General features: G+C 39.3%; 2 protein-coding genes, 1 long non-coding RNA gene and 2 other non-coding genes across 7 annotated transcripts; 2 read left to right on the forward strand and 3 right to left on the reverse strand.

Annotated features, from left to right (window-relative positions):
- Positions 1 to 2163: 2163 nt before the first annotated feature.
- Positions 2164 to 4217, forward strand: nsrp1 (nuclear speckle splicing regulatory protein 1). 3 transcript variants are annotated; one of them, XM_057821405.1, is made up of 7 exons: positions 2164 to 2227; positions 2631 to 2721; positions 2820 to 2876; positions 2955 to 3083; positions 3157 to 3364; positions 3449 to 3551; positions 3629 to 4217. In XM_057821405.1, exons 1-7 carry the CDS (start codon positions 2208 to 2210, stop codon positions 4155 to 4157), a joined length of 1137 nt encoding a protein of 378 aa, XP_057677388.1. In that variant the 5' UTR covers positions 2164 to 2207; the 3' UTR covers positions 4158 to 4217. The 3 variants fall into 3 exon arrangements, with proteins under 3 accessions (XP_057677388.1, XP_057677386.1, XP_057677389.1); XM_057821403.1 differs by having other exon boundaries at positions 2223 to 2295; XM_057821406.1 differs by lacking the exon at positions 2164 to 2227 and adding an exon at positions 2246 to 2395.
- A 1744-nt stretch (positions 4218 to 5961) lies between these two features.
- Positions 5962 to 8249, reverse strand: LOC130906821 (uncharacterized). The gene is made up of 6 exons (XR_009061373.1): positions 7429 to 8249; positions 7320 to 7348; positions 7061 to 7127; positions 6829 to 6868; positions 6701 to 6763; positions 5962 to 6524 (listed from the first exon to the last, which is right to left on the reverse strand). It is a non-coding gene; the product is annotated as an uncharacterized LOC130906821 (long non-coding RNA).
- Positions 6941 to 7014, reverse strand: LOC130907102 (small nucleolar RNA SNORD65). Its single transcript, XR_009061412.1, has one exon. It is a non-coding gene; the product is annotated as a small nucleolar RNA SNORD65 (small nucleolar RNA).
- On the reverse strand, positions 7204 to 7280 carry LOC130907101 (small nucleolar RNA SNORD49). Its single transcript, XR_009061411.1, has one exon. It is a non-coding gene; the product is annotated as a small nucleolar RNA SNORD49 (small nucleolar RNA).
- On the forward strand, positions 7865 to 13649 carry LOC130906819 (ras-related protein Rab-34-like). The gene is made up of 11 exons (XM_057821474.1): positions 7865 to 8023; positions 8233 to 8297; positions 8372 to 8463; positions 8634 to 8699; positions 11697 to 11798; positions 11865 to 11929; positions 11999 to 12050; positions 13052 to 13133; positions 13205 to 13295; positions 13361 to 13468; positions 13537 to 13649. Exons 2-11 carry the CDS (start codon positions 8250 to 8252, stop codon positions 13596 to 13598), a joined length of 768 nt encoding a protein of 255 aa, XP_057677457.1. The 5' UTR covers positions 7865 to 8023; positions 8233 to 8249; the 3' UTR covers positions 13599 to 13649.
- Positions 13650 to 13761: the final 112 nt, after the last annotated feature.

Consider the following 13761-nt stretch of genomic DNA (forward strand, 5'->3'; position numbering starts at 1 on the left):
CCAGCAGCATGGCAAAAGTAGAGGATATAAAAAAGCGTAAAGGAAAATTAAACCACGAGAGTGTACTGCGTGGTACCCCAAGTCAGACAAGCAGGCGATCGGTTTCACTTTCATTACTTTTTCGTCTGTCAAATTGTTGCCACTTCCATGAGAGTGAGACTCACTAAACGGCTGCCTTGAGACGCTCCACCTGTCTTGGCCACTGTAATGTACGCGTCCACATGGTTGTCCCTGGTTGTGGTTTCCGCATCCAGGAAATATACGCAACGCCATTCCATGTTTTCATTTGTTTTTTTCCAAGTGGTGAGTGCGCAACTGAGCAATGATTATAATATCTTAAGTGACGATGAAAGGCTTTCGTTGTTGTTTTCTCAAGATTTTTATCAGTCACAACTCAGCGACTATAATATACAGTATATAGTGTATATATAGGCACACAGATTCTGTATGGCTCTCTTAGAATCACATTTTTAAAAATGCTTTGTGAATGCTTTGTGTTTTGGCTCTCTCAGTCAAAAAGCTTCCCGATCCCTGGTCTATGTAGTTAATTTACGGCATCTCTGACGTTTAGGAAAAAACAAGAATTGAGTTGAGAATTGGTTAGAAATTGAGCAATTTATAGCTATTTCAAAGTACAAGCTCCATTGACTATTTTATGTTTATCAAGAGGCACCGTCACACAATCGCCGACAAGTGATAATGGCCGTCCTGATTTGTTCACAGCACACTTTCCGCATCTAGTTCCATTTACATGTCAAATCTATTGATCAAACTGATATAAAGAAAAAATTTCAAACGCTTTTATTTGAAAACACATCTCAAAAAACAATAAAATAGCAATTCAAAATCTATAACTACAAAAAAGGTGTTACATAAAATCTATTGAAATGCTTTAAAAAGGTACATGAATTCACCGTTTAACCAGCTTTTATATTTGAGTTTTTTTTTTTTATTATTAACCTGTTATATTTTTGGCTTCATTTGGAATATACGAAATAAAGGTCAATCATTAGAGTAGGGCTATCAGGATGTGTGGATTTGTCATTTAACCAAAAATATGGTTGAATTTAATCATACAAAAATGTTTTTCCTTTTTGGGTTTTTCGAAGAAGCCAAACAAAATATTTTCAAAACACAGGGAAAGGTAAGAATCGGTGACAAAAAAAATAAAAAAAATTAAAACAAGAACAAGCAGTTTATAAGGCAAGGCACGGCAAATTTATCTATATAGCAGAATTCAACACAAGGCAATTTAAAGTGCTTTACATCACATGAAGATCATAAAAATGACATTAAATAAATAGAACGTTTAAAACAAAGACAATCAAAACAGGAAATAAAATTATACATAAAAATCGCATTTAATCATGAAAAGAATGAAAAACATACTACTACTACTTATAAATGGTAAATGGTGTTATACTTATATAGCGCTTTTCCACCTTTCAAGGCGCTCAAAGTATAATAACCAATATAATATAAAATATAGTAAATACATTTCCATAGGTCAATTCATAACCATAATAAATTATTGATCAAGATAGCGTGCTGATTGAAAGATTCATGACCGACTGAAAAATGTGACAACCAACAGAGCCACCCCCCACTTCAGCAGATTCAAAAATAATTGAAGTGACTTTCAGGGAGCATTGAGGAGTCTCCTAAAAAGTATTTCAGTACATCTAGAAATTTTAGTAGGGTATGATAGTATGAGTATTAGTATGATTTTAAATTTGGAAAGGTACAGTACAAGTATTAAATGTAATTATGTAAGAACAATAGCGGCATCTACTGAATAATAATAAAACGTAAAAAGTGTGTGTGTGTGTGTGGGGGGGGGGGGGGGGCGTTGCAGAAATTTAACGTATTATTATTTCATGTTAGTCGGAAATGATCTGAGAATTCACCAAGTAATATCCTGTAGCGAAAAGGCAAATAACGCCCAAATTTAAAAAGAAAAGAATTTTAATAATCATTTGTCATACCATTTAATTACAACATTCGCACTTTCGCTTCATATAAACAAACGTGTCAGAAAAAAAGCTGTTTTAATTTTTAACTAAAAAATAAACATCTTTTAAATGTCACTAATTATTTTGAACCATTAGGCGTCATACTAAGTCAGGAATTCATTATTTTTTTGACAACTTGACTGCATTAAAAAATGTGTCGAAAGTGCCGCATGCGTTCTTCCCGAGTGGACTAAAATGGCGCTGCCGTCTAAACAGTAAGTGCTAACTAACAACAGTACCAGCTAATGGACAGTTTTGGGCTCGTATGGGACTCCCGAAGATTGTAAATCAAAGACTGGATTTTGTTGGCTGTTTTTAAATTTTTTTAGTTCGTTTTGTAGAAAAATATAACGTACTGCTCCCTGCTGCTAATCGCTAATCTGGTAAACAGAAACTGCATAGAAATACTGCTCAACGTGCTTTACTTGTATCCTTTTACTCGTTCAAACACTCGTGTTATTATTATTATTATCAAACATCGATTTCATCCCGACGAGATAATAAGGCGTATTGTCACAATTAACGGGGATTTTTTTCTGAAGGATCCTGCCTACTAAAAGATTTAAAGATTGAGTGACTTTTTTATGTTTTAATTCGTGAATTGTCTTTTACACTCAGATACGGGCTCATCTTGCCTCAGAAGAAATGTTTGACGAAGCCAAGTGGTCTCCAGAAACATTCCGTGTTTGGGGATGACTCCGATGATGAGGTAGAACAATCAAACCTGAAATTCCTACTTTGTTTGGTGTATATGTATGCTTTTGTCACAATGGGATTTAACCGAATGCTTGAATTGTATTGATGTAGACGTCTGTCGGAGAAAGCCTGCAAAAAGAAGCAGCTAAGAAGAAGACAATGAGGCAGGTGAGTGCAAGATCGCCGTATCGTTTGTCCACTGTCTTCTGAGCCGCATCGCCATTGAAGCCGGATGTGCGTTTGCAGACACAGCTTGAGATGAAGAAAGCCTTGGAGGAAGACAGCACCGTGTACGACTATGACGCCGTTTACGATGACATCCAAAAGCAGAAACTGGACAACAGACAAAAAGTGTTGTCCAGAGCAGACAAGAAGGTAACGTCGCGGAAGAAGCCACATCTGTGACTGTTTGCTTTTACTCCAGCGAGCGCTTCTCTTATGCTTGTAGCCCAAGTACATCGAACAGCTGAAGAAGGCGGTGGAAAACCGCAAGAAAGAGCAGGAGCGTAGGGATGAGCGCAAAATTCAGAAGGAGCGCGAGGCAGAGGGGGAGCGCTTCGCTGACAAGGAAGCGTACGTCACGTCCGCCTACGAGCGCAAGTTGCGGGAGCAGAAGGAGGAAGCGGAGCGTGAGAGGAGAGAGGCTGCCATTGAAGGTCGCGCCAACTAATGTCACCATAAAATACTTTTAAGCAGTTTTATGATGTTTTTTTTTTTTTTTTTTTTGTTCCTTTCATCAGCCGCTTTGGATGTGAGGAAACAAAAAGATCTGAGCGGCTTCTACCGACATTTTCTCAACCAGACCGTCGGAGAGGAAGCCATCCCAGACCGCTCAGCAAACAAGTAAGCCATCTTTCTTCACTAACACTGAACTAATGTCCTTTATTGTGAAACCTATTTTCACGTCTGCTTTTGCGCAGAAGTGAAAAGTCAGAAGACGTTAAGCTCACGGAAACGACTGAAACCAGTCGAGATCTTACGTCAAGTCCTGGAAGTGACGGAGAAGACATGCGAGAGGAGAAGCGTGAAGTCAGCTCGTCGCATTCGAAGCGTCACTACAGACGGAGGTCACATTCGTCGGAAAGTGAGCGCGAGAGAGAAGAGCGCAAAAAGGACGACAAGCGCAGGGAGAGACGAGAAGATCGCGACCGTGGTCACAGAAGCAGACGCAAAGACAGCGAGAGAGAAAAAGAGCGGCCGAGGGAAGAAAAAGGAAAAGAGGAAGAGGAGACGAGAAAACCAGAACATAATGCGGTGGAAGAGAAGAACGGAGGTGAGGACGAAGGAAATGCCAAGAAGGATGATGGTGACAAAAGTGAAAAGGAAAAGTTGAACAAATTTGCCAAACGTTCAACCGAGCAGACACTAAGTTCGGCCCGAGACCGCTACTTAGCCCGTCAGACGGCTCGATCAGCCTCCAAGGCTTATGTTGAACACGAAGAAGACTGAGCGCAACACCCCCCGTTCACTCAAATGTTTTTACTTGTGGAAATAAAATTCTATCATGCAGATAGCATTTGTCATTTGATCGTGGTGGCGATTGACGTTTAATCCATTTTGAGTGGAACATTCATTCGCCCCTTACTCAAAATGGATGTCTATTAGTGCTGCAACTGTCAATTATTTGAGTAACCAATTTAATCTATCGACGAAATAGTTTGATGAATCGAGTAATGGGATAACAAACTTTTAATGCGTTGCAGAGTAATTTTAGGAGATGTAAAACAAGTATGCATGCAATAACATTTATGTTGACCTGTATATCCATTGGCGCCTAGATTGCACTTTCAAAAGAGCATTAAATGAGAATACAAGATAAAATAACTTAGTGTTTCTTCTAGTGATGGGACGAAATGAGCCGAGGTTCCGAAGCTTGTGTCGAGTAATGGGAGGGGGGTTTCCACGAAGCTTGTAGCGAGGCGCACTTCATTTCGGCAAAACCCGGAAATGATGACGTGGGAAGCCTTGCTGGCGGCCGGCCGGTGGCCGGCGGCGGGCTGAATCTCATGAGTGCTTCGGAAGTGATCCAACGTTTGGCGCACATTGCTAAAACAGGACAGACTACGGTATAAATTGGTTGCAAAACGCAATGGCGATCGCCTGTTATCTCACATTTTGTGGATTTCGGGCTCCTGTACTTGTTACATCCGTGCGCAACAGTGCAACCAGTGCAATCTTTTTTCGAGCCTTGTCCTTTGCTTGCGATGGAACCTGCACGAAAAGAGCGATCCTCCCCTGTATGGGAACATTGTGATTTGATTGCTTTCAATAAGGTAAGGGAGAAAAACTACTTTAATATAAATGTGAGTGTGTGTGTGTACCTATCGGAACCAAACATCAACAGAATGAACAATCCATTAGTGTACTGGGAGGCACAAAAGAATACCTACCCAAATTTATATAAACTGGCACTCACATTTCTCTGCACCCCAGCTTCATCTGTGCCTTGTGAAAGAATATTTTCTAAAGCTGTTGAAATATTTCCCAAAAAAAAGAAACTGTTCAAAGCCAGCCACTGTGGGAAATCTATTATTTCTAAATAAAAATGAATAACAAATTACCCTTAGCACTTGTTGTATTTTGTTCACATACTAAATTACTAACACAAGCACATTCATATCTTTGTCTTAAGCAAATAGCCATTGAATTCTTAACAATGTTGACCTCTTGGGCTTCTAGACCACTTTAATGGCGCCATAGGGTAAATGAAGCACCATGAAGCTTTGCAACATGTGCAAACCAATTGGCTGCAAAGCTTCATTGCTTCATGAGGCTTCATTTGGCCATCACTAGTTTCTTCAAACTATAAAGAATTGTACTCATTTCACAAGAGCAATGAATGCACTTTAAAATACATTAATTTGAAAATAAATTCAAATACCGAGCTTAGCAACAAATGGTAATCAGTGAAAATGATATGTAATTTTAGTAATTAAACTTGTAGAGTAAATGTCTGCTAGCTTAAATACTACAAAATGCTTACTTTTTGTTTTAAAATTCTCAACACATCGTTCAAATCATATTCCTACCCAAATTTTTTTTGAAAAGGGCTCTAAACTAAATTACAAATACATGTTAACAGTGAGCAGCTGGATTCAGCTCATTTTAGACTAGTGTCATATTCAATGTTGCCAATTGAGGGCAGACTTTCAAAACAAACCATTACAACGCCACTCTAAACACATGAAGTCTGCCAGTCACATCATTACTCGAAATTATCAAGCCCCCTCATTTACTGCAAAACGGACCCAAATGCGTGCCGTTCGTTTGCGCTACATTTGCGCTAGTTGTTGGGACAAGTTATTGAGTTGGTACGCTTTATCAACTGCTACGGAGGTGCCGCAATTGATGTCACTCAAAATATCAATATTTAATAGCACAAAATTTACAGCACAAACGCAGTACAAACGAATGGCACCATTTCAGGTTCATTTTGCAATAAATTGGCTGTGTTGAATCACTTGAAATTAAGATTCCAAAGATTGCAGCACAAACGACTGACAATTTTTCGCTATTTGTAAACAAAGTGGACTGGTTGACCTCAGATTGACCGGTAAAATAGTTAATATCTCAAAAATGAGACACTATAAATTTGTATCTGATGGGGGGGTCAACTTCACAGAAATCACCGTCAAGTATGCAACGTTGTGATCATGCAAGCTTCATCAAAACATTTTTAAATAGGAAAGTCATGTTAAGACAAAAGAAAAAAATTGGTTTCCACAAATATTTATTCAGTACGACTCACGCTCTAACACAAAAAAAAGCTCCCCTTGACTTAAAATGTCCACCGTGATCACAGTTCATCCTTGGAATCTGCAGCACAGAAAAATAAAATTATATTAAATGAATCCCTGTCTGACATCCTTTTTAACATGTTTCAATTTATTTGTGTCCAAATAAATATATGGGGCAGCACCAAACATCTAATTCCAGCTGTTCATTTTGGATTTTATCACAGCACAGGACAAAAATTACAAGTGGACTCTCACCCGTTATAGGGGAACTCAGCAAAACATGAGGAAATTCAAATCTGCAGTTTTTCCAGAGTAAATCTGAAGAGAGAACATTTGGTTACTATCACATGGGACTATTTGGACATTAAACAGGTTCAACTTACTTGCACTTCTTTGGAGATCACCTCCAAATCTTCAGGTTATCTAAAAATACAAACAAACTGCAAATTCCTTAAAGGTGAAAGTTAAGAATACATTTTTTTTTTCCGTTGACAAGTTCAGAAAACCGAGTATCACCACTGAACAATCTGCCGGTAATTCCAGCTATTTCAGTTTTAGTTTCATCACAACAAATAGATGTTTAAATTTAAATACTGTATCTTTAAATGTCAGTACCTTGCCATTGAGGTGAGAACCTCATAAGATTCTATCAGGACGTTGGGGGTCGTCCATCTGACATCATCTGTGGGTTAGGAAGACATTTTTTTTTTAAAGACAACATTATGATATTACGTGTATTAAGCTTTGTTGCCATGGCGACTCAGATTCGTGATTAAGAAAAATCGTCAGTTGTCGCATCGGACGGCACTTCCTATTCACAGTTTTCATCATTGCGTCGATTATCATCTTGCTTAGTGGGGGGAAAAAAACTCACCAAAAACATGATTGAGAATCGGCCAACATCTGTAAAGAAAATAGAAAAAAAAAAAAAAGTCTAAAAACTAAAGCTAGACTAAAGCTGTTTTCCATGAGAGTAGCCTCACCATTAGTCACGTGGTCCCTCGTTGACTACACGTGGTCACGAAAATGTTAAATTTCGGCGAGCAAAGTTGAACATTAAAATTCAGCATCCTATTGAGATGAATGCCGAACATTTTGGTTGGATTAAGATTATTCGGATTCGAAGTCGAAAGGGCGAACAACTCAGAGACTCACACAGCTCAATAAACCAGAGTGGAAAAGACCGAAAATGCTACGGCGGAGATTTTTATACAGAAAGAGTCGCGCAAATGTGACGTCACAACCACGTTTTGCAATTTAAAAAAGATAATTTAAAATAATTTAAAACAAAGCTTTTTAAAGTACATTTCAATATATATACGTTAAAAATTTGATATACTGCATTTTCAAAAGTTTGATTTTTCCGCGTAAGGTCCGACGAACGAACTCGTGTTGGTGCTAGTTTAGGCCACACGATGACGCTATTGTTCCGCCGGCTGCAAGAAGTCCATTGATTTGATTGAGGAAAGTCTGCTGACTTGATTTGGTGCCATCAGCATCAGCTGCTCGGCTTTTGTTTTCTCCTCACACGTCCGGATCTCTTTTTTTTTCTTTTCCCTTGGTGGTCACCAGCAAAAGGTAAACTTTTTCTGATTGTTCACGTCCACTGTTTTCCTAAATGTTTTATTTTTCTGCCGTTAGCGTTGAGGGATCCTCGACTTTTTCTAAAAAAATAGCAAAATGACGACGATTGCGCAGATGGACCGAAGCTTCAATAGTTTATCATGGACAAACTTTGAGACAACAAAGTGTCCTCTTTAATATTTGATGTCGTTTTTTAACTCCAGTGGCCTTCAGGGTCGTCATGTTACCTCCCATCAAGAGCGACAGGATCATAACGCACCTGCCTAAGGTGACACACACTTTCACACACGCACGCGCAACTTCACCAAAGATTGATGTCGTGACGTGATGACGTCACGTTAGTGTTTCAGTGCGAAGGCGGCACTGCAGACCAAAGAAGTTTTCCATCCTCAGGTACAAGCGGCGTGCCAGACGCACGATAAAGATGGTATGAGGTGAGTTAAATTGCAGTCACCTTTTGGGAAAAGATGATTGTCTTAAAAGTTGACTTGTAGTCTGCGGCTGTTAGTGTGTTTTTTTCCGTCAGCAAGGAAGACTGAAAACAAAAAAGTGAATATAGCTTTAAGTTGTTTTTTTTTTTTTTTTAAATCTTTTTTTTTTGTAGCTTCAACGTTGCCAAAGTCATAGTGGTGGGCGATGTGTCTGTTGGGAAAACATGCCTGGTCAGCAGGTAAGGTTCTTGTATTTTCTCCTAAAATCTTGTTCTTGATGAAGACATAGCCACCTACGCACTTCAGTTACAAGTTTTCGAACAACTCTGCCTCCTGTCAACCAATCGACGGAAAAAAATAATGTTGAGGTTGTCAAGAACCAACGAGCTGATTATGGCTATACCCTCTGGTCCAAGATTACACGAACATCCAAATGGACTAAAAATTAAACCATCACATACATTTATTGGAATTATTGAAGCCCAAAGCAAGACTACAATTTCATAGAAAATATATTTGACTTTAGATTTTCATTGTTGTGTCAGCAATTGACCAAATATATTGTTTCACTAATTCAATTTTTGGCTGCGTTACCGATTCCAACGCACGGCTGTGTGGTATTTTGAGGTGTTTTTTTTTTTTTTTTTAATAATCTGTAATATTAGGACAGTGGTTCTTCCCCAAAAGTTCCACGTGTGGATTCAAAGAACCCTTCGGAATATGATAATAAAGCAATTCTTTTTCAAATTCAAAACCAATATATCTAAGCTATCAAGCTCTTCAATTAGCAAATTCCCGTTCGAAATTCTACTTATTTTGACAGCATGTTTTCTAAAAAGTTTAAAATTTGAGACGACACTGCCAATTGGTCATTTGTATTCCCTCATACCAAGTGCGAGTCAACCTTCCACTGAGCAAACCAGTTCCTCATCCCATCAGTTCGAGCAGTAGCAGTTAAAGTAAATGTAAATTGGGAACCAGTCGTAAACCTGGTCTAAAAAGCCACTTACCCTAGATTTAATCAGCGTACGAAAATCGGGCTCTGCGTTTAACCTTCGCCGAACCCCTTAGACTTACTCACCAAAACCCTGGTTAAGAACCACTGTATTAGGACTATAAGCTGCTACTTTTTCCCCTCATTTTGAATCCTGTGGCTTATTTGTTGATTTATTTGGGTTAAAGTGATCCACGGATAGAAAGACTTGTAGTTCTTCAAAGATAAACGTTATTATGAGTTAGTCATTTGATATTGAAACCCCTCTTAATGTTTTCGTTTTTATACAATTTGTAAAATTAGTTTCACTTGTAGGTCGCCATTGTTGTTGATGTCGCAGGGTGGTGACGTCACATGGTTTCGCTGCCGGGCTTCCAGAGTATGACTCTAGCGACATAAACATCTCAGCTGTTCAACCCTTTCAATTTGAATCCGAGAGGAACATTAATGAGCATGACAGCACTGCAAATATTTCACAAAATGAGTAGCAAAAGCAAAATGAACAGGAAAGACTGGATGAGACGAGAGTAGGGAAAAAAAACGGTGTTCTGCCACAATGTGCTACACTGGCAAAACGCCTACAAGAGGGGAATTTGACACCCAAAGTACTGTGTGCTTTCAGCTTGTTTTGTTTAGATGCATACAGTCAGAACATACTAAAGATACCTTAAGAAAATACTTACACGTAGCAATATCAAATAAGGATGGTTTAAATATGCTACGTAACTAATGTGGTCAACAGATCAACAATCTGCTTTAAAACAACCACAAGAAAACACATTTCTTAAAAGTATGAGAGGGAAACACATGGAAAAAGTATTTTCAGGCAATGAAAAGGTAACAAAAGAATCCATAAAAACACAAATGGTAAGTACTTGCCGCTTTTAACCGATGAGCGCATGTGTTGGACGTCTCGCACCGTAGAGGGAATTGCAGCAACCCGGTAGTATTCGTCGAGTGACGGGCAATGTACGTCATCACCCTCAGCGTCCATTGCGGGTCAAAACATGAACTAAATATTGTAGATTTTTTTAAATCAATGGGAATATTTTATGTGTTTCTAATATTTTAGTAAAAGAGAGCAATTGTGGTTTATTAGAGCCTACAAGTCTTTAAGTCCGAGGTTCCCTTTCATGGGTAACACTTTATTTGACATTGTTTCATAAGACTGTCATAAGACCGTCATAACAATGACATGACACTATCATGGGCATAACTGAATGCTTATGACAGATGTGATCAAGTGTCAGGTGGCAAATTATGTCACTAACTCTATGTCCAGTTCCGATCTTTTACATCCATTCAAAAGTGAGATCTTTTGCCAGATGACACTAAATGACATCTGTTATAAGCATTCATTAATGCTCATGACATTGTCATGTCATAATTATGATTGTCTTATGACAGTCTTATGGTTCCACTGTCAAATAAAGTGTTCCCACATACCATAACTAGCAATTAATGAAACAACTGGAGCCTTAACTGAATAATTAGCACAGAACATGAATTTTGATTGTTATTTTCATCTGTTGTGCTGCAAAGCACGTTAGGAGGCATGTTTAACAATAACAGTGTTGACAGCAGGTGGCAGCAGAGGTTGACTGTCTCCTCCAAGGGAGCAGCGATGGTCAAATGAAGCTTCTTGAAGCAATGAATCTTTGCAACCAATTGGTTCAAAGCTTCATGGTGGTTCATTTGGTCCTATGACAGTTTTATGATCCAGCTGTCAAACAAAGCGCTACCGGTTTGTTTTGGTGTAAATATCCCATAATACAGTGAAGACAGCTGCGGCTTATAGTCCAGTGCAGCTTATCTATGAATAAATGTCGTTTTCGTGTCAAATTTGGTGGGTGGCGGCTTACAGTCAGGTACGCCTTATTGTCTGAAAATTACGGTAGAATTTTTTTTTTACATTTAATCCTAAATTACTGCATATTCACTTAAGCCTAAAGGCTGTCATTGATGGCGCTTGATGTCCAATCCATTTCAAGTGGGAGGGTGGCAGCGAATGAATGTTAATTAGCTGCCACCCTCCCACTTCAAATGAATGGGAGATTTACTAGTGATGAACTCGTTCCATTGGATGTCTATCACAAATGTTGCTGGCGGCCATCTTGGGTAGGGCAACGTGCTGTTAGAAGCTAGATCTCGAAAAGTTCATTTCGTGCAGCATCGGCATTTCTTAGTTGATGTCATTTTGGTGTATCAGAATCGGCGCAACATGACTAAAAATTCTCGTCAGGTTCTGCAGGGGCGCCTTCGATAAGAACTACAAGGCCACCATTGGCGTAGACTTTGACACAGAACGCTTCCAGGTGCTTGGCGTACCCTTCAGTATGCAGCTGTGAGTATGTAATAAAATCAAGAGGATGGACGCAGAACCCTGGGGGACCCCCACTGATTTTTGCAGGTGGGACACGGCAGGCCAGGAACGCTTCAAGTGCATCGCCTCAACATACTATCGAGGAGCTCAAGGTGAGGGGCGATCTGGGGTGCTTTCCCACCTAATTGACTAACCTTGGTTCTTTTTTTTGTGTTACACAGCCATCATCGTTGTCTTTGACTTGAGCAGAGGAAGTTCCCTAGCGCACGCCAGGTACCAAGAGCTAGTTGGCATTTCAGTAGTGCAGTATCATAGACCCAACCCAACTACTAACAATACAATTCCATTCCCAACTCACTTTTTTAAGTGACCTAAATATTCAAAACAACTCATATAATAGCTAAAAGGGACCTAAATATTTAAAACTACTGAAATATTGAATACAAATGTTTAAATTTCTTAAAATTGACCCTAGTAATTGAACGTAGTCTCACAAATGTCAACTACTCTGGACGTAAATTCCACCTAAAATGACGTAAATGCTGTACTCACTTAAACACTTTCAGGGGTAGTAGTCACTACAGTGGACATGTATTTTAAAGTATTCAACTGAAGTCATTCACTGACAGCACAGGTCACAGAGTACGTGTTATGCTAGTTGGTGAAGGTTTTTGAAAAAATTGACAGCAATAGACATTCGAGCAATTTCAACAGTTGAAATGGAATGGACGTCTATGGCCATCAAAGAATTAAGCATTGAGGTCACGAGATTTATATAACAATTCCCAGACGGGCCAAGTTAAATTATTCTTTATTTCCAATTTATTACGTTTAAATTTTTTAGAGTTATATTGATTACACATGGCTTTTTATTTTTTCACGATTTAAATACCCCCCCCCCCCGCCCCAAAACCGGATCCCCATTTTATTAAGAGTATTTATTGCCCTTTGCAAAATATGTGCAGGCAAAACTGATATAGCACAAGTACTGTATTCATATTAATTCATTAATTACATTCACATTCATTTGAGAAGTTTTTGAAAAGGTTAAATCTTGAATTAAATCCACCAAATTTCTTCAAAGTGATTTGAATTCAATGAACTTTATTTCATTGCATATTCATTCATTAGAAATAAAAAGCCCATTTACATTAAAAGAAATTATGTACTACATAAAATACAGCAAATAAGTCCTAAAGGTACTGAAATACTTGTTTAAAAGTAACTGAAATACTCTTTGATATGAATGTAAAACATGTTGGGTGTACATATAGGCAGTGGCTGGAAGACGCCATGAAAGAAAATGACCCTTCCAGTGTTCTTCTCTTCCTTGTGGGCACAAAGAAGGATCTCAGCGTGGGTGATCATGAAAACAAAACCAAAACCACTAGGTTACGAGTCCTCGGTTGACATTTTTCTCTCTCAAGACTCCCGAGCAGCTGACTTATGTCGAACAAGAAGCAGTCAGAATGTCGGATGAAATCAGGGCCGAGTTCTGGGCCGTGTCAGCCAAGTCAGGTGCGACACCTTCACACCGCAAAGTTTTAAGCATGCGAATAACGTGATTTGCGGGTCCACCGCAGGAGACGGCGTGAGAGATTTTTTCCTCCGCGTGGCCGCTTTGACGTTTGAAGCAAACGTTCTGTCAGAGCTGGAGAAAAGTGGACCGAGGAACGCCGCCGGTGTCATCAGTGAGTGGCGTCACGCTCTTAATTTGGCGTGCGCCTTTCTGTGATTGTAACACTATTTGTCTTTTCAGAGATCACCAGCGGCTCGGAGGATGAACGAAAGCGGGCCAAGAGGAAGCCCGACTGTTGCTGATGCTGCCACGAGTGGGCACGCGACTTTCTTTGTAAATAAAAAGGTTCTACAACATTCCTGTGTGCCTCCTTGACTCTGCGTGCATGTCATGTGCCTCGGCGTGACTAATCTCGCTGTCCCATGACCGGCATGAGTGTGTTCTTCTACATTGACATCATGCTTG

Source organism: Corythoichthys intestinalis, chromosome 18 (genome assembly GCF_030265065.1).
Source record: "Corythoichthys intestinalis isolate RoL2023-P3 chromosome 18, ASM3026506v1, whole genome shotgun sequence".
Lineage (NCBI taxonomy): Eukaryota > Metazoa > Chordata > Actinopteri > Syngnathiformes > Syngnathidae > Corythoichthys > Corythoichthys intestinalis.